Source organism: Toxotes jaculatrix, chromosome 19, assembly GCF_017976425.1.
Source record: "Toxotes jaculatrix isolate fToxJac2 chromosome 19, fToxJac2.pri, whole genome shotgun sequence".
NCBI classification, from domain to species: domain Eukaryota; kingdom Metazoa; phylum Chordata; class Actinopteri; family Toxotidae; genus Toxotes; species Toxotes jaculatrix.
This window is the reverse complement of record NC_054412.1, coordinates 15,031,005-15,049,782: the sequence shown is the minus strand read 5'-3', so window position 1 is coordinate 15,049,782 and position 18,778 is coordinate 15,031,005. Positions and strand designations below refer to the sequence as shown.

The 18,778-nt window shown below is 39.8% G+C and overlaps 1 protein-coding gene across 4 annotated transcripts in view; it reads left to right on the top strand.

Moving 5' to 3' along the window:
• atad2b (ATPase family AAA domain containing 2B) overlaps positions 1–18,778 on the top strand; it is a 64,656-nt gene extending 45,878 nt beyond the window's left edge. For all 4 annotated transcript variants that reach the window (XM_041064625.1, XM_041064622.1, XM_041064623.1 and 1 more), the window contains exons 26-28: positions 885–1,015; positions 13,154–13,282; positions 18,550–18,778. In XM_041064625.1, the coding sequence (XP_040920559.1) occupies positions 885–1,015; positions 13,154–13,282; positions 18,550–18,591 (302 nt within the window). In that variant the 3' untranslated portion in view covers positions 18,592–18,778. The remainder of the gene's footprint in view (positions 1–884; positions 1,016–13,153; positions 13,283–18,549) is intronic.

Sequence of the window (18,778 nt, the reverse complement as noted above, 5' to 3'; positions counted from 1 at the left end):
TAAATAGATAATATTCTTAAAATAGTGAAGAGGACATGAATAATGCAACAATTTCACAGAACATGAGACTGCTATCCTCTGGCTTTGCAGATGATGTAATTTAAACTCCAGAGGCTTGAAAGTTATGTGTACCTTTGTAGAAATTCCATATCTACTGATATGTTTCTTCAGATGTCTTTTTTTTCTTGTCTATAAAAGATTCATACTGTTGGCTGGCTTTCCCCCCATCTCTGACTCTGCCGTGTATTTTGTTTCTTTGCCATGAGCCATTATGCCCTTTATACCGGTGTGTAGTGTTCAAGTCAGTCAAGATAAGCCAATAAGTTTATGTGTTTGATTACGGGCCTGTGGTTTGGCAGAGGCTAGCTGAAAGGCTGAGGTAATGGTGCTATTAGAATATGGAGAAGTCATCAGACGATGGCACAATCACACAACAGAAAACAAGCAAACTGGCTCCTTAAACAACACACAACTCAGCCACTCCGCCTCTACTCATTACAAGCTGAGCCAGCCCTTTTGTTTCCATCAAAATGTTTCCTGAACACTGTTATAAATGGACAGGAAAGAGGCCAGGTGTGAAATATTGTGCACTCAGTAGCAGGTAGTAGCTTCAAATAGATTTTCTTTCTCATACCCTAGTATTTCATTAATCTTGCAGCCATGGCAGTTGGAATTTATTTTCTTTTAAAGATATCCAGTTTGTGCTTTCCAGTTATTTAGCTCTCCAGAAATGTGCTTTCCAGAAATGTAGCTCTCCCATTCATTTAAGGTTTTTTTTGGGGGTTTTTTTTTTTTTTTTTTTTTTTGCAGTCACACTGCTTTAATTCTTTATATCCCTCATTGTCAACCTTCCTTCCACCAATAATCCGTTCATATCTTCATAGGGGGTTCCAAAGTGAGGAAATACAGGAGGAGCCCGTCAGAGCAGTTGAAGGGATCTGCTGAAAGGACAGAGGAAGAGCCACAACCCGTCCCTCTGCATCCTCCAGTAGTGGTAGACCACCAGCAACTTTCGGTAAAATTACTTTTTATCCATTAGCGGTGTAAGGGTACATTGAATTCCTGGTTTGATTAGCCCTGTGGTTTTGGGTCACGGTTCAGCGTGTTTTCAGTACTGCATGAAAACTAACAAAAAACAGAATGTAAGTAACATTAATGACAGCTGAATTCCATTTAGCTGCTTCCGTTTTTAGGGTCAGACTGTCATGACTTAGTGGGCCGCTTGAATACAGCAGAGCCATTATTAATGTTATTAGTAACACTTGTGCTCTTCCTAAAATGACAAGTGAAAGGAATAATGAGTTGTCCGAATTGTACACTGTGTCTTCAAAGCTATAAAAAGATAATCTGTTAAAATAATACTTTTTGCAAGAGACGTGGTAAGCACCCAGAGACAGGAGACTTTTCAAAAAAGACTTGACAAAAATCCACAAGGATAAAAATGTCTGTTTTATAGACATTTGTATCTGGTAGTTTAGGTGATCTTAGTGTGGAGGCACTTTAAATTCTGTTTCTAGTGTTTACTCACTGCCTCGATTTACTGGAATGTGAGAATTTTTGTTTTGAATACGAAGTTGTTATTGATTATTTATTTATTCAGAGTAAACCCTTTATTCAGTGCCGGTACTTTAGCAGAAAGTTTGTGCTTAAAATGAATTCCTTACATCTGAAAACTGTGACTCTTATTTTTTGAGTGCACAGTGTGATAGATGCCAATTTATGTTCATGTGTTTATGTTCAAATGCTGTTTGTTTTAAACCTAGAGATTTTCAGCACGATTGTTGTTCATCTATCGGCAGTCTTGTCAGTTTATTGTATTATGACTGAATTTGTCGAAGCTGTCATCATTGTTTATTAAGAATTCGTCCAGAAATTGGCTACAAAGCTTTGAAGATGGCCACATTCACTGTCACTCAAACGATTGGTTAAGAAAAGCCCCGTAGCCACATCAAATCATAGTTTAACCTCTTACAACCCACCCAGATTTTACCTTTTTAAAACCCCAGGCAGTGCTCCACCGCCATCTTGCTTGATTCTACACGGTCATCGTTTTAATTCAGACCACGGAAGATGTAGCAGCTGGGTTGATTTGGCTTTATGCACTGACTGTGGATTAGAGATTTTACAGGTATTGTGATCTGTATCAAAGCACCGATGTGGCAACAGGAAGACAAACATGGTCACACAGAATGTCCATGGTCATTTCTCATGATTGTGATCACTTCATGTATTCAGTTTTTTTTTCAGGGTTAGGAATTTTTATTGATGTGTTGCAGCCCTCGAAGAACATTGCAGCACATTCCAAAAAGTAATCAAATTAAATAATTAATCAAAATGAAATATGTAGCTATTGTGGGAGGCAGAACACTCACATGTTATACTGTACCAAGCTATTAAATACATATTTGCTTTTGATTTGTTATATATGAAGTTCTAAGGCCATTAAACAAGGGTATATATTAAGAAAAAATAAAGGAGCCCTGAAATCCCACAAGTAGATTAGAGAACACTGAAATATACACTAATTTGTGGCAGCAGAACCAGCTGTGGTGAGCTGTCACATTTTGCAACTGACTAATTAGACTGTGATTATGAAAAAGCGGAGCTATAATCTAAAAATGTTACCAATATGCTTTTGTTTTTGTCTTATTTAAGTTCATACAAGTGCTTGTTTAAATGTTGTTGGCAGCGTGGGTGAAGGGCTTTTTCAGTATTTTTTCCCTCACCTTCTTAAAAGAAACAGCTGTTTTCATTTCTATATTCTGGATGAGTCACTTACTGCTTCCTATGGGTTGCGAAACCACTGTTTTGTGTACATTTAATAGGTGGTGAGACGTATGGTTCTCTTCTCGGAAGCTTTCTGCACTTGGTATTAATCCATCCCTTTATCCTCCATGCTTTCTATAGTTTCTGAACATAGTGAAGGCTACAGAGAGCTAGTATCTGGATAATTAGAAGTCTAGCCTTGACTGAGGCATGCATTAGAAAGCAGCAGATACATTGAAAGGTTTTTTTTTCTTGTGTGTGTGTGTGTGAGTGATTCAAGGTATGGAGGATGGGGAAACTCAATCATGGGTGACCAGCTTTAAGCTTCCCCCAGATCTATAGGTCTGTGTGGGGTTGATGCTGTCACACTGCCCTTCTCAGATGGCTAACTCTTAACTTCTGAGGTTTATCCTGCTTTTCCATTCACTGTATGATGATCCCACTGTCTCTCTCCCCATTTCATCTTTCAACTATCAACATTTTGTATCCCTTCTATCCAGACATGGAGGGAGCCAATTACAGTGCTAGGCCGTTTTCATATCCCTCAGTCAACAGGTGTTGTTCCTGCAACATTTGAAGGAAATAAGGTTATGACTCAAACATGAGTTTCTCTCTGCCCCACTAGATCTGCCAACTTGTTCCAGGACGTGTTCAAGTCACAGAGAGCATGTGAAGCAGCTCTGCGGTACTTTGCACAGTCACGCTAGGGTCCCACCTAATACCCCAAGTGTAAATTGGAGCCTCGGCTCAGTGGGCTCCCCTGACAGCACTTCTTGCTGATGGGGTGGGGGGCTTGGTGTTAGGGCACTCTGTGTAGTGTAATTGGTGTAAAAGAAGTGTTCCTCTGACATGTGCTTACTTCTGTCCTCCATGTTACGTAGTGACATGCTATCAAGCCATTATCTAGTAGCTTTTACCCATGTCCCATGGGGATGATGGGGATGGCGAAGTACAGATCTTGTCTTGCTGAACCTGACTCTGTCTTTCAGATTGATTGACGTGCTTTTTAGTTAGCCTGATCTTAGTGCTTCAACTGGCTGCCCCTATGAACAGGCACACACAGCACTAATCTGGAGGTTTATTTGTTAGTAAGGGGAAGAAGGGAGATATCTTAAAGAAACAGATCGTGAAAAGAGGGGACTGTGAATAATTGCTTTTTCATCCCCGGCTTACGGAACAAATTGAATTTCCGGTGTGCAGGACGAGAGTCACCATTTAAGCAGATATTTGCTGGCAGAGCTGGGACTGGCACGCTGCCTGATGTGAATTTGGACCCGCAGTGAGTGGTGTACTGTTCCTTCCCTTTCCCTTCAGTCACATTCATTGATTGTAGAGGCCTCATTATTTCTGACTTTTAGTTGATGGAAGAGGCTTTGGAATCTCTCTGGAATTAAATACCATCAGAGTGTTATGAGTTTGTTCACAGACCCTACACTCAAAGCCTGTAGGACAGAGATGGTATTATTTCAGTATTCACATCCCGCCTTTCAGAGCCATGGCACAGTTACTTGCTCTGATTCACTTAGTAAAATCAAGTTCTGTTATTGCCAGTTTCTCTGAAATGATGCTTGATGCTGCCTGGATCAAAATGAATTCCTCAGCATGAATAAATAGGTCCTGAGGCTTGTTTCTCTCATTGCTCCAAAATGTTTCTTATTCTCAGCTGTTCTCTTTCATCAATAATCAGACACTTGTCCGCAGATGGACTGGAAGAAGTGGTGTTGACGATTGCGAATGGGAATTTGGTAACAAGAAATTCAATCTGGCCTGGCAATTTTTCTTACATTTTACCAACACACAGATTATCGCCTGCTCTGCTGTTTTCTTTAGCAGCTGCCTAGAAAGAGCTAGTGTTTCTAGTTTCTGGCACAGTATGGAGTCTTTTGGCTTGGTGCTTAGCTATTACAGCATGTCAGGATTTCCTGTTTTAGAGAAGCCTGTCAACAGAAATGGCCTCATTTCAGTTTGTCATCTTCCTTCATTTTTAGTACTAATAACAGCGGGGGCCCTTTGGCGAAGTAGCCATGCCACATGTCTGTTCAAAAGAGAACAGCTTAATAGTAGTGCTGGACCAGCCTTTGATTGTCAATAAAAATAGATAGCGTTTGAAGTGCTTCTTTTATTTTTATTCATCCCCACTGATGGTTTTGACAGTGCAGCTATTTGCATGTAATTGCGATTGCATAGCTGTGCCTTTCGGCCATGCATGTGAAGCCCAGTAGTGTCAATAGCTCACACAACATAAACATAGCCTTCCAGTTTCTGTTTTCCTCGTGTTCTGTAGTAGCTTTCCTTTTGGGCAAGCCTTCAGGGTGATTTATTATGCCCTTTTGCAGTGCTCACACTTCATGCATCCCACTAAACCCCTGGCTTATATAAACTAAAGCTTTAGGTTGTGTGGGATTTTGTACTTATTATTACAGTATATGAAAATGAAGTTTAAATGCTTCTCTTTTTGTCAGCCTTGGCAAGTATAATAGTTGCCAGCAGTACTGATCTAGCAGTGTGAACACACTCAGAGAATTTGGGCCGGTGGAAATTTGCATGCCATTACAATCGTAGGTGAGAATCAGGGTAAAATTTAAAAAGAAAAGAAACTGTGCTTTGAATTAAGACGTTTTAGTGTCTTGCTTTTGCAATTAATTACCAATTATACTGTGTTGTTTTGATAATGAATTTAAAAGGAGGCTCATGTTAATGAATTACAAGCCTCATCACCTGACTGCTCAAAATCCCTTGATGATGGAAATCTACTGTAGCTTTAAGCAACAGCAGCAGCTTATTTAGATGGATCCTCTTTTCCAGGCTGTTTTTGTATATTTTTGAAGACATAGTCTCATAATGCATAACAAACAGTCTGAATGCTTAGTGCTTGGTCAGCTCTTTTCACTTTGTAACACCCTTTGCTCCACAACACACACAAACAAAGTGGTAGCACTACACATGTAAAGGACATTGCATTGATTAACCTTTATTTCCCTTGAGGTTTACCTAAGTTTAACCATAGCTGGTCAATAGCTAATCCTTTCCATAACCTTGACCTAATCCTAACCTTTTCCTATATTAAATTTTTGACCTTCAGTGCATTTATTTTGAAAACATCATCTCTGTATCAGGTAATTTTGCAGGGGTGTGTGGAAGTGTGTTTGGGGTTATTTGTGTTAAGTCAGTGCATGGGTTTCTCCTCCTTTATTACCTGGTGATATTGGATCTCTGCTGTCTTGAATCTATAAAATATTAAAATTCTTTCCTGTAGCCCACTTACCAAACATCCTATTTTTTCTTAGACTTACCCATACTTTTCCAATAGAATCTTTATTCACTAAAACTTCTTTCTTCCTGTCAAATGGAAGCAAAGAAAAGTAAAGTTTGCGTCATCACTTTTACATTTATCACTCATTATTCTTACCTTGACCTTGCTCTTAACGCCACCCTGATAAATACTCTGAAAACACTCTCTGAAGGTATTTCTATGATAATTTACTCATCGCTCCACATTTCCCCACTGAATGGTGGAAAACCATGGCCCTAATTTTAACTAGAAAAAAAAAAATCACCTTGGACAAGCCATAAATTTCTTTATAAGAATGGTGGCAAATAGTGAGAGATGAGTGACAATAATTACCTTCCAATAGGACAGTGTGTGGCACACTCTGACAGTGACGCATTTTATTCTGTAATGTTTGGACTTGATTTGGCCCAGGCTATAACCACAAAAAATCACCTTGCTGACACAGTTACTTAATGTCATGATGGCAGGGCTGTGGATTCATGTAGAACAATTACATCTATAGTCTGACATGGATGGATAACACCAGGATGGTTAAGATGGATAAGGTAGTTTGTCTAGTATGTGGCATGGCTGCCTTTGTTGCATTTACTAATGGTAAATGTATCAGATGTTATGTTAAATGTTCCTCAATGAGGTTAATGCTAAAAAAGAAAGACACTCCTTTATGGGAACCAGTTGTAGGGTGTGCATGTATGTGTGGTGTACTGTCATATTGCAATGCATATTGATGAAATTGTAAAATATTCATGTAAATATCATTACATTGATTTCAACCATATCTCCCAGTTCAAAGCCAAGGTTTTTTGTGTGTCTGCTCAGGGAGCTTGGGCTTGGTCTGAAACTCTTGTTGGAGCCTGTAAAACCCAGTGAGATATTGTTTGTGATGCTGGGCCATACAAATAACTTGACTGGCCCTGCATTTAATATCCTCAGGCCTTGCCTCAGGCCAGTTTACAAGTAGTTGGTTGACATGAATCTTCACTAGTCTCACTAGTTCATAGTCAAGAATAAACTAAATTTAAGATTTTGTTTAGGAAAGCCACTTATTTTACCAGGATTAACTATTTTATTCATGACTAGGGTTGGAAAAAAAAAAAAAACTATTTTAATTGCAATTTTTAATTGAATGATCCAGTATTGATGCTTAAAAGCCTAAGATCGATCTTTGTACCTTTTCACAGTAAACATGTCGATCTGCGCTAAATATTATGAACATGTAGTGGTTACCTGTTACAAGTGGTTCAGTTAGGGCTGCATGACATGTCTACTTCAGATCAAATTATTACAATGTGCACAAAAGAGTTATTGTAAGTTATTGTAAATAATGTGGATAATAGCTGGCTGTAGGAGCTACCTTGAGTCATGACAGTCTTCTAAACTGTGATGTGAACAGTTACGGTATATGCAGACTTACACACCTTACTGTGGTGACTCAGGATGATCTCTATCTTGTAGCTGATATAGAGGTCGCATCTACAAGAGGGACAGACTGAAAAAAGACTGCACACTGATCTGAGCTCTTGCTTTGGGTTTGTCGAGGAGATATTATCTCTGGCTACGAGCCTGTGGAAGTCGAGCGAACAGTGTGTGGATTCTGCTTTATTCAGTCTGTCCCTGCTGGGGAGCTAACACTAGCTAACAGCTGTCTGCAGATATCAGGCTGATGTCTTGTCAACACAAACACTGCAGATGAATTAGTGAGCAGACTCTCAGTTTCTGTCCCTGTCTGTGCTCACAGTGATAATTTAAGTGGATGTCTGTACTTAGTTGAAGCATCTGCTACTGACAAACCGTGTTTCACATGTAGACCAAACAAAAAAGTAGAGATGCATGATGTTTTAGTCATTTTGCATTTGCCAGAGAAAATAAATCCTTGATCCACAGTTTTATAACTGGGAAATGTGTTTCCAATGCAGCCTGTAATGTGCACTTCACACAATTTTATATTCAAGGAAACAACAGCGTTGCTCACTGAATTTTGAAGAAGTTTAGGTCCCCATATTAAATTCTGAAGAATGTTGTATGCAGCCTTGATATTTATCTTTGTTCTGAACTTTGTGAATTGAAATTAGGGCGTTGTCCTGGTTTAGTTTGTACCTGTCCAGGAAACTGACCCTGAATCTCCACTGACTTAACACAGCTCCTTAACTGATCATTGTCCTAGAATGAACATAGTAACTGCTATTTATTAGTTATTAATTTATAAAACTTACTGTTTTACTTGATTTATTTGCTCTGACCAGGTCTCTGTTGCGGATCTACTCTTTCACTGGAAAGTTTATTTTCAAAGTGTGAATTTCTGAGTCACTGATGATTAAACCTCATGACATCTACGCTGAGCTCGACATAAATACTGAGATACATGGAGGTGTTAGTGTACATACATCTTCGTGGAAATAAAAAACATTAGGCCACATTAAAGTCACAAGTAAACATGTAATGCCATTTTAAACGTTATCAGTGGATTAAGTTTATTGATGTATTAAATCATGTAGTTTAGTATAGCTCTTATACAAATGACCTTACCGCATGATAATCTAAACCTTTTCCTCCTTTATACTGAAATAAGGAGAATTCACAGCTGGTAAATCGCTGTGCATGTTCCAGTTATTTTAATGTTAGAAGTAAAGCCAACCATGGCATATTTAAGATGACCATTTCATTTTAATGTGCCAAGGCCATGGTAATACGATTTGTCATGATTGTCCCTGACCCTTACAGCACTATTAATATTGGATTACCTGTGTGGCCAAGTGCCCTGTAAGCCCCATTATTTGCCACTATGACTGGATATTTTCCGGAGATCATTTATAAATAATTCTTTTGCTAGTATTGGAAACAAAAAAAAAATCGAAGTTAAAACAGGAAGAAGGGGGTGAATTGTTCTCTTAGAGGCAGATATTGAGAGCTTAATAGTATCCCTGGTGACAGCAACCGTTGGGCTTCACATCCTTGTTTTTTTCCCTCACTGCCTGCTAACTCTTTTCTCTCGCTCAGTACTGAGGAGGGTTTTTCAAATACGCTCACTTACACACACATGCGTAGATGCATGTAGCTAGTGAACCATCCCTCAGGGATCAAAAACAAAGACCCACTCCTATACCACACTGCCCTCCAGTCTGCCTATACTGTTGGTTTGAACAGTCTTTGTATTGAGCAAACGTAAAGCACAAAATGATGGTAAATTCAGTTAACCACAGCAACATTTTTGCACATTTCATTAGCGCAGAATGAACTTATATTGCCATCAACATTTTGTAATTGATTAATAGCAAATTAGTTTTTTTGGTGGTGGTGTTTTTTTGTTGTTTTTTTTTTAAACTGTGGGGATGTGGGGGTAGTTGAGATTCCTGTAGTGATGTACAACTGTATTGAGGGTGTGCGCTAACAGGGCAACTAGCACAGCTTGCAGATTGTGTTAAATGTCACAGGTGACACTTATTTACTTATTCATATGTGCTCTGTAACACACATAATCCATGCAGACTGATGTGTCTCTCCCTTTAATAATAAGCAGAGGCACAGTGCCCAGATTTGAAAATCTGGTATCTGAAGAGCAGCTTGATGAGTCTGAAAAATGTATCAACCCAAGTGGTGGTTTTATTGTCTCACAGTGATCTTAACCTGGTCTGGAAGGCATGAGAAATATGAGTAATATCAGCGTGTGGGTGCGCTGGGTTGATGGTGTGACTCGAATCAGCATGTCGTCTGGTTCATAGGTCAGGGATTAAATAGCAGAACTGCAGCTCTGTGTGATGAAGTGTCTTGGTGCCCAGTTTCTAGTCTGAATCCAGTCGCATGAATCACCTCTATTTTATTCCACTTAGTTCAGTTAGTGTGTGTTTTGTTTTGCATTAGCATAGCATTTTGATTTTGTGTAATGGTCTGCTCAGAATTCTGCACATGCTATCGGACGTGAACATAAATCCAATATTAATTAGTGTTACAATAAATCCTGGAAGTTAACAAAGCTCCCTTTGTGATCAAATCCTTTCTCCCAGGCACAATTTAAGCACTAAAGTAAGTCCAGATGCCATCTGTGGTCTTAAGAAACATGGGGTAGATAGAGATGTGAGTAAAGATGGGGAGGGGGAAGATGGAGCAGGGAGTTTAGAGGGGGTAAGGTTAAATGGTCCATGTCAGTAGCAGTCTTTAACGCATGGGATTACTGCCCTTTTGTGTGCACCGAGCTCACTCAATCACTGAGCCCGTGTAAGACACACTCACACCATTTACCCCACACTGTCGCAGACATCCTGATCAAGCTGACAAAGGCTGGGAACTACACGGTTGCAATCAGCTAGCTAACAGTAAGAGGAGAATAAATTCAGGGGATGAAGAGAGAGGGAAGAGGCAAGGAAAGACATGAACAAGAAGGGACTGAAAAGACGCATGCATTGGGGGAAAAAAGTCAGAAAAGTGTTGTCTGGAAAAGATGGGGTTGAGGAAGAGGTGAGGAGAGGCTCTATAAAACATTGAAATAGGCTGGAGGTGAGAAGATGCACTATAAAGGAGAGAAGGTGCACTATAAAATAGTGAAATGCACTTAAAGCAAGAGATGGAAAACAATGAAAAATAGAAAGTAATGCAGTAGCAGCTGGATGAAAGGAAGGCTAGAGCAGTGTCTTACAGAGAGTTTCACATTATTACACTCATGTGAGAAGGGTTGTAATGATACTAATTAAAGCTTTTATGCATGTGTTGTTGAAATTGCCATCTCACTGTGATTTGCTCCGTTTGGTCCTTTTTTAATGAGTTGTCATGGCTGGGTTGAAACTATGAAACCTGAAAAGTCCTTTGATTTTAGATCAGAGTTACTGCAGTGTTCCCCACAGGTCGAGAATTTACTTGTGATGGTGGGTGGCGCGACATGTGACCGATGTGCATGCGGAGACTCATGCAGTTTAGAAGGGGAGAGTGTAACCCAGGTTATATCCTGTGGCTGCAATTTACCAATTTCTGCACGATCCACACAGGCCTATCTTTAGATGCTAGCTAGGCAGCTTTGCACAGAGACAAGCCTCTAGTCTCCTCTCTGTTATCGTAGCGCACGAAACTCAGGTAGGTGTTTTTGAAAAGAGTGAAATAAGGCGTTCTAATGTAAGATTTACCTGAGTTGAAACCGAGGGACTTTATCTATCTGGGCGGGTTTTAATCTACCTGGGCGGGACGCCTGAGTAGAGCCTATCTGTGGAAAATGCTGCACTGTGTAAAAAGCACAAAAAGAAACCATAAAATATGCTTAGCACAGAGCAGCTGACTGTACTTTTTGAAGGCAGTCATGATGATCATTATCACTTTGCATGAATTCTGAATATTAGACAAAGCCTTAGTGTTCTTAGCTTCTGTATGCACCTTTTATTTGTCAAGGGACCGAGAGTTATTAGATTGGGCAGGTGGAGGTTTTTATGTCAATGGCATATTACTGGTGAATCCTCCGCAACTGTCAGATTAAGTTATGGAAGGAAGTGTGAATATTTGAAAGGCATTATCTACTCAAAGTCATGTTTCCAGGCTATTGAGTGCAGAATGATAAGAACCCGTTGGAAGTCAAGGTGGTAAAGAATAGAAAATGAAACTTGTTTTCAGTGACAGAGTACATGAGAGATTTGAAATGTTTTTTCTTCCTTCCCGATATTCACTGTTTTTAAAGTTAAGTTAATCTTCTACTCAAAATGCAAAACATTAAAACATCACTCCTTAAAACTCATTTGTTGCTTTAGGAGTTAAATAGCTGATGTGTCTGATCCTGTAACAGGAGTCATTTCTCTTCTACAGCTGCTGTTCTCAGTGTGGGGCTGAGTTCCTTTTACAGGGTTGTAGTGGGTTTCTGGAATGTAAAAAAAAAAATATCTAAAACAAGAAAGTACTCTTAAGAATAGAGACCTCTGACAAGGCTTGATAATCTCCCCTGTCCCCCAAGTACTTTTACTGTCAGCAAAGTTTGTCCTGACAGTTGTCCTCTGAGACTTTCTGAGACCCTTAGCCAATGCTGCTTAAAACATATTTAGAAACCAAGTGTAAAGCCAATAACAGTAAAAAACCTAAACATGGCTCCGTGGACTCGATGGCATTATATTCATGATGTTTACACTGTCACATTTCAAGACCTGATTTAGCCTGTTCATGATATTTATGTTGAAAGCTTTGGGGGTGCAGCTGAATCGCTAACAGTCACAGCAGATCCCAAGGGCAGCTCGTGTTTGAAATTCTCTTTTGCGTAACTCCATCAGAGGTGTTTGTGCTGCGAAGTAAAGACGTCCTTACAAAGTGAAGCACTGCTCTTAAAGTCAAATTTCTTGTCATGAGTTAAGCCCGTCTTGGGATTAAGTTTTTACTGAAGTTTTTGTTGATGTGAAGCCTCAGTCTGCGACTTTAATCAAGACAACTGCTTTGTCGTTTAAACAGAAATCATAGTCAGATGGAGTGCAGCGATTAATACAATGCTAACCTTTCTGCTTCTGTAATTTTTCTTTTGCTCACTGTAATTATCTCTCAGATGTTCGCTGACGGGACGCTCTGACAAACACTCACATCTTATTAATCTTGACATTGCCTTGGTTTTATGTGTTTAACTCATGGCCACTGCCTTTCTCACACACACACACTCACACAGATTGTTTCATTTCCGCTGAGGTTTCTCTGTTTGCCTTGTGTCAGAGACGGTAACTTTAATTATTGTGCCTTTACTGTCTCGGTTCATGCATTCTGATGAGCCCTGTATTTAAATAGACACACATATACTGTACACGCTGACTTCAGCTCGGGTAAAATCTGAGGAACAGGTCAATTAAAAGGGCCTTTGACTGTCCAGAATGTTTTAATTAAAGTACCAGTGAAATGTAAACTTGGTTCTAATTATGATTAGCTTTAATTAGCTGTCACTCTGATCTTAATTGCTTTTGAATACAGCTGACCTCCAAATGTTTCATCTCCAGCACTTAGCTTGTGTGACCAGTTATTCAGCACTGCGTGTCCCGTTGTTACATCTCCATACACATGTATACTACTGTATGTATCTTTGAGATGTTTTTATACGAAAATAAATCTTTAATACTTCATTTGTAATATATTTGTTTGTATCATTCCCCACAGGCGCTACTGGATATGGTGGTGAAGAAGAGTGCGGGCTACAGCGTGGAGCAGCTGGAGAGACTGTACTCTCTACTCAGCCAGTGTATCTACCAGTACCGCAGAGAGTACGACAAGACCCAGCTACTGGAGGTCAGTGAGACAGACGTGCTCTGGGTTAGCCTTTCGAAAATACCTTTAACTGTCTCACCACGTGTCAGTAGGAAATCAAGTCGGTTAAAGCGAGTGTGGGCAAAAAGTATTCACAGAATTCCTGAGCCGGTAAAATTATATTAAAATAATATATAACATCAAATACTACTGTGGAATTTGTCAGATTGTGGTCTACTGTGAGACTACAGCTCAAAGTTAATTAACTGACAAGTGGAGCAACAAAGAATTCATTTCTGATGATGGATTAATTGTTTCAGTTTATTTCTTTAAAGCAAAAATAGTAAAAACAACCTGATTCCAGCCTGTCAGAGTATAATATTATCTGTTGTTCTTTTTTTGTTTTTCTTTTAGTCTTCTATGATGGAAAACAGGGTTGTGACTATTACATGGACAAATCAAACGATTTGCCGTAAATATATAGTGAAAATAATTGTTAGCTGCAGCCTCATCTTGTGGAAAGCACTTTATGACATGGGTTTAGAAAAGTGCTCTATAAATAAAAGTGGAGTAACCACCATGTGATTACTCCAGCACCTTGTTTCTAGCTAACCAGCGAGTATAGGATTAAGCCTCTAAAAGAACATGTCAATAAAGCCAGTTTAGTTGTAAATGAATATGAGGCCCCGTGTTGCAGGGTATCGTTTGCGTGCAGTACAAAAGAGGTGAATTCAGTAGATTGAATCTCATGCAAGCAGAATAAGTCAGTCCAAGTAACTTGTTTTTTTAACCATGAGGGTTTTAAACATCTACTAACATTCACTGAAGTAATAACATTTCGGGCATGGTGGAAAAGTGGATGTGAGCAAATAAAATCTTAGAAGAACTATTTTAAAACAAATATCTCTTCTGGGAGCTTAGATACAGACGTCTACACACACTGAGACAGGCAGAAACAGGGAATAGAGTCAGTCTCAGGCATCACAAAAAAAAAACAAACAAAAAAAAACCAGCTAGGTGTAGGTATTGGAGGATATAGATCTACCGTGCACGTGGGACTGGGCAGTAATGTTATAAATCAATAGAAGCTAATGTTTGAAAGGACTGAGTTTTTTTTCCCCTTTTTTTTTGTATTTGCGTTCTTGTTGCTCCAGAATAGGTCCTAATGAGGACAATTGGGACTCTAATTAAGTGAGCAGATGTAAAAGATCGTGTTCAGTAGTCGTGTGAATGAGACGTGCAGAGATAAAGTGAGTCCAGGAGCTGGAATCCAAAACAGTTCATAAAAGAAACTAAGATTCCACACAATGCTCCATTGAGGCTTCATTAAAATCTGTCATTTAAGCATTTGTTATTTAAAAGGAGAAATTACAATTTCAGTGTGTTCTGTTGAAACTGAATCTGAATATGATCTAAAATTTGATTCAGCATGTATGACAACAGGAGCTACTATGTATTTGCATGCCCTACTTTTTTTTATTTAGCTTGAATTTGATTAATTTCAGAAAAATAAATAGAAGTTGCTAATTACTGTAGCATAACAGCTATTGTATCATTGTAGCACTTTTAGTGTGGTGGCTGTTTTTTCATTTATCCTAGTCTCTTTGGAAAATACAATATATTCCATGCATACAGTGAGTAAAGGTTAACAAAAAGCCCCTCTATATAGTTTTTTTCTATTTTTTAATTTCTAATCTCTTTTGACAATGTTCCATACAGAGAAAGCTGCTGTATATTTTCCCAGAATCCCATCTGGTCGTCTGCGGCTGCTTTAGGATGTCAGCACAGACAGCGGGCCAGGAATGGCAGTGTCCTGGTGCTGGTAGCCAGAGCTGGCTGTCAGGATGTCAGAGAGAGGAAGCGGCAGAGAGAGAGAGAGAGGGAGGGAGGGAAGGAGGGAGCAGTCAGCCAGGTGGTGCCGCCTGTCGACAAGCCGGCTGGTGGAGGAGGGGAGGGCGCACGTCTGGGTTCGTCTCATACTGCCAGCCTAAATTGGTGTTTCCAGAGCAGAAATGTCAGCTCGTTTGGCACGTGCTTTGTTTGCCTCTATTTCCAACACAAATCTTGACTCCGCAGCAGGTCATCTCCTTGTAACTCCCTAGAGAATGAAAAAGAAAAAAGAAAAAAAAAAAACATAAACATGTGCACGTACACACACATATGAGCAGCGGAGGCCATTTCCACTTAATGTTGCACTCCGTTGCAGCGTGTGGTGTTTGTGTCTACGCTGGAGAGCTGAGTGAAATGGAGCGTGTCCATACATTTGTCTCCTTTACTCTCCCCCTGTCCTCCTCTGGGTATGGCTTGTCTCAGTCATCTAGAAGAGCTGACCTTTCAGCAGATGGAGTGGACTGCACCCTACTTCCAGTTAAGGCCAGAGGGACTATCCTTGCTCTGTACACAATAACACGCCAACTACGCTCCTATCTACAAATTGGCATTCATATCGCCCTAGGCCTTGTATTACATTTTGCCAGTGTCTCGGGCTGCAATTAAAGACTTTGTTGGAGCCTTTGACCTTTCACTCGGATCTGTGTGGCACCAGAGCTGTGCATGCCTCGGCCGAGTTAGCTGAACATCATAAGAGTTGGTTATTTCTCTGCTTATTTGTGTGTTTGCCGCTGAAGATTGTGGCCTGCAGGTCATCTAATAATTGGCATAATTGTTTGCCCAATGCAAGATCACGGGTAGATTGCAAAATTACCCCTAAAACACATTGGATTTCTAGGTCCATTTAATTATTCGGCAGCATCCTGTGATTCTTGCAGGAGGACGGTGAAATGTAGATGACCTGACTTCGACACGTGGAAGAAGAGATTTGCAGCATGTTACTCTTTAAATATTAATGGTAAAGATCTGGCTCTGATGTCAGGCTACAGCTTCTTCTGAGACCTTCTCTCTAGACACTTAGTACCAATGCTGAACAGTCATATAAAGAGAGAAGTATCATGAAACAGGCAGAGAAAGCAGTTTTTTTTTCCCATTGACAGTAGCCTCTGTAGAACAGAGCAGTGCAGCCTTGGCTTTCATCACTGTGAATCTGTTGTCAGTAGCTTGTGAAACAACACCTTCATCCAGGCACAGTACACAAGATTGTTGTCTCCTGACTCTCTTTTTCTTTTGTTGGAAGAAAAAAAACAACAACAACTTACACTGTTGTTGTTTCTTACTTGCCTAATCTGCACGTACATGGCACAGAGAACAGCCTGTTCTACCAGGGATTGCGGAAAATTTGATCTGGGAAAAGGAGGAAATCAGTGACTGATGTGGAAGGAGATAAGATGGGTTCAAAGAAGGTGGGCACTCCAGTGTAATTTGTAATACCTTTGTCACAAATGGGTTGAACATCACAAATTGAATTGATCTTAACAGTGTAGAGCACCCGATGCTGGGTTTTCCTTTGAATGCATAGCACGGATGGCTCCGCAGGGGAAATAAAACTCCTGCATCTGTGATTTCTGCTGCATCTTACTCATTGAGTTATGCAGCTATGCAAGAGCTTCTTGCTACAGGCCTGACTTCTTCTCACTGAGACAGAGGGTAGGGGCTACGGAGGCTTGTTAGATTGTCTGCTGTGTTTTCAGGGTGACATGGTGATAGGCCTTCAGGCAGATAGAGTCAAGATCACAGAGGTGCAAAGAGTCAAGGTGGCAAAGAGCTTATTTATTTGCGTGCTGGTGTGTGGGTGTACAGTGTTACACGTCAAACAGAAAGGTGTTAAAAGCATAGATGTGTCTAAACATGTTCCGCCCCTGATGAGATGAAGCTTTCAGGGAATTTTCTGAATTAGTGACTTTTTATTCAGTTGCGCGTTAGCTTCACTTCTCAGAGCTTCATTGGGTTTTACAGCTTGTGTGACCTGGCGTTGATAGCTGCGGGGTTATGATAAAGTGCTAAGTGCTTAATGGATGTTATAAATGGAGTTAGGAGGGAAGTTAGAATCACATACAGCATAACATCAGCCCCGTGACCTTTTTAAATCTATTAAGAATAAACTGCAGGATATGTTGGGTATAGTTTTCATTATATCCTGATTATTAATGAACGACTGGCCGCTCTGCACTCTGTCTCATTTAACAGAAGACTTTAGCACCAGTTGAGCATTTGGCTGTAAAATGGCTCTGAATTCACAAGCTATCAGAAATGTGCAAGAACATGGCATTCAGGCCAAGTTTTCAATTAGTCCAAAAGAGTATTTCTGAGCTGACATTTGAAAGAGAGAAAAAATGAATAGAAAAACCCAAGAAATACACTTCTCATATGGTCTTTAGAGCTACAAGTAACTAAAGTAACAACTAATTATTCAGCTGATTGTCATTTCATCTCGATTAATAGCTTGGTCCATAAAAAAATCTGAAAATAGTTTCCCAGAGTCTTACCTGGCATGTTCAGTTTGCTTGATTTGTCCAGCTAATAGTCCAAACGTCCCCAAAATACTCATTTATTCTAGCAGAAAAGGAAGAAGTGAATCATTTATTTAAAAATTGCACTTGATCAATTGTGATTAATTTTCTGTCGGCAGATTAAACAATAAATCACCTAATTGTTTCGGTTTAAACAAAACCGTTTCTGCTAATTTCTCGTCTTGTGTATGGAAATCAGTTGGTAGTAATCACACAGTTTTTTTTTGTTTTTTTTTTACCTTAAAGAAAGTACAACTCTAATTATTGCCTTTATCAATATTTTTGTATTTCTCAGATGAAAAGGCCTTTGTTGTATCTGCTAATAGTTGATAATTATGCAAATCGCTCTGTCATCCTCGCTGCGTTTGCCAGGTTGGTGTGTGCGATGCCAAAGTTTTCAGCGGTGGACGACTTGTCTCTCCCTGGAAAAGTTTACCCCTCTTTAAGAAGTGTAAAATCGTTGTCTCCGGTGAAGTTGATGTTTTTGTTTTTTTAACTTTGCTTGTAGATGTTGATTGGTATCTTGTCGCAGCGTCTGTCGCACCGACTCAGCCATTCAGATGAGAGAACACACACAGTATAACATCTTCAAGGCATTAATCATGGTCTATTGCAGGCTAACATCCATCTCTCTTCCTCTGGCTCTGTTCAGATTTAGTCAGTGTCAAACTCTGCTGTTTTCATGCTGAGAAAAATTGCCTGTCTCATTCCAGCACAGCTTTGCTTCGTTTTACATCATTTATCATGGTGAAAGCCGTTGTTTGCTGTGGGAAATTTCCAAGTAATATTGAAAACGTGGCTCACAGATGCCTTTATACACACATCTGAGTTTGCTGTGTTGCTTGAGACTATGTTTATGTGTGCTTATGTGTGTGTTTGTGTTTCTCTCTTGTGTTTGTGGTGCAGGAGATGGAGGAGAGAATCCAGCATTTTGATACATTCCTGTGAGGTGGAGAAAATATACCTATCAGGTAGATCCTGAACAGCCTGGGACCACAAAGACAAACACAAACTGAGTGAGAGAGAGCGAAGGAACCTCTGAGTCCGGCCCTCAACACAAAAAGTAAAAAAAAAACAAAAAAACACACACTTACGGAAAAATCCAGCGCCCTCCTCCTGCTGTGAGGGAGCACAA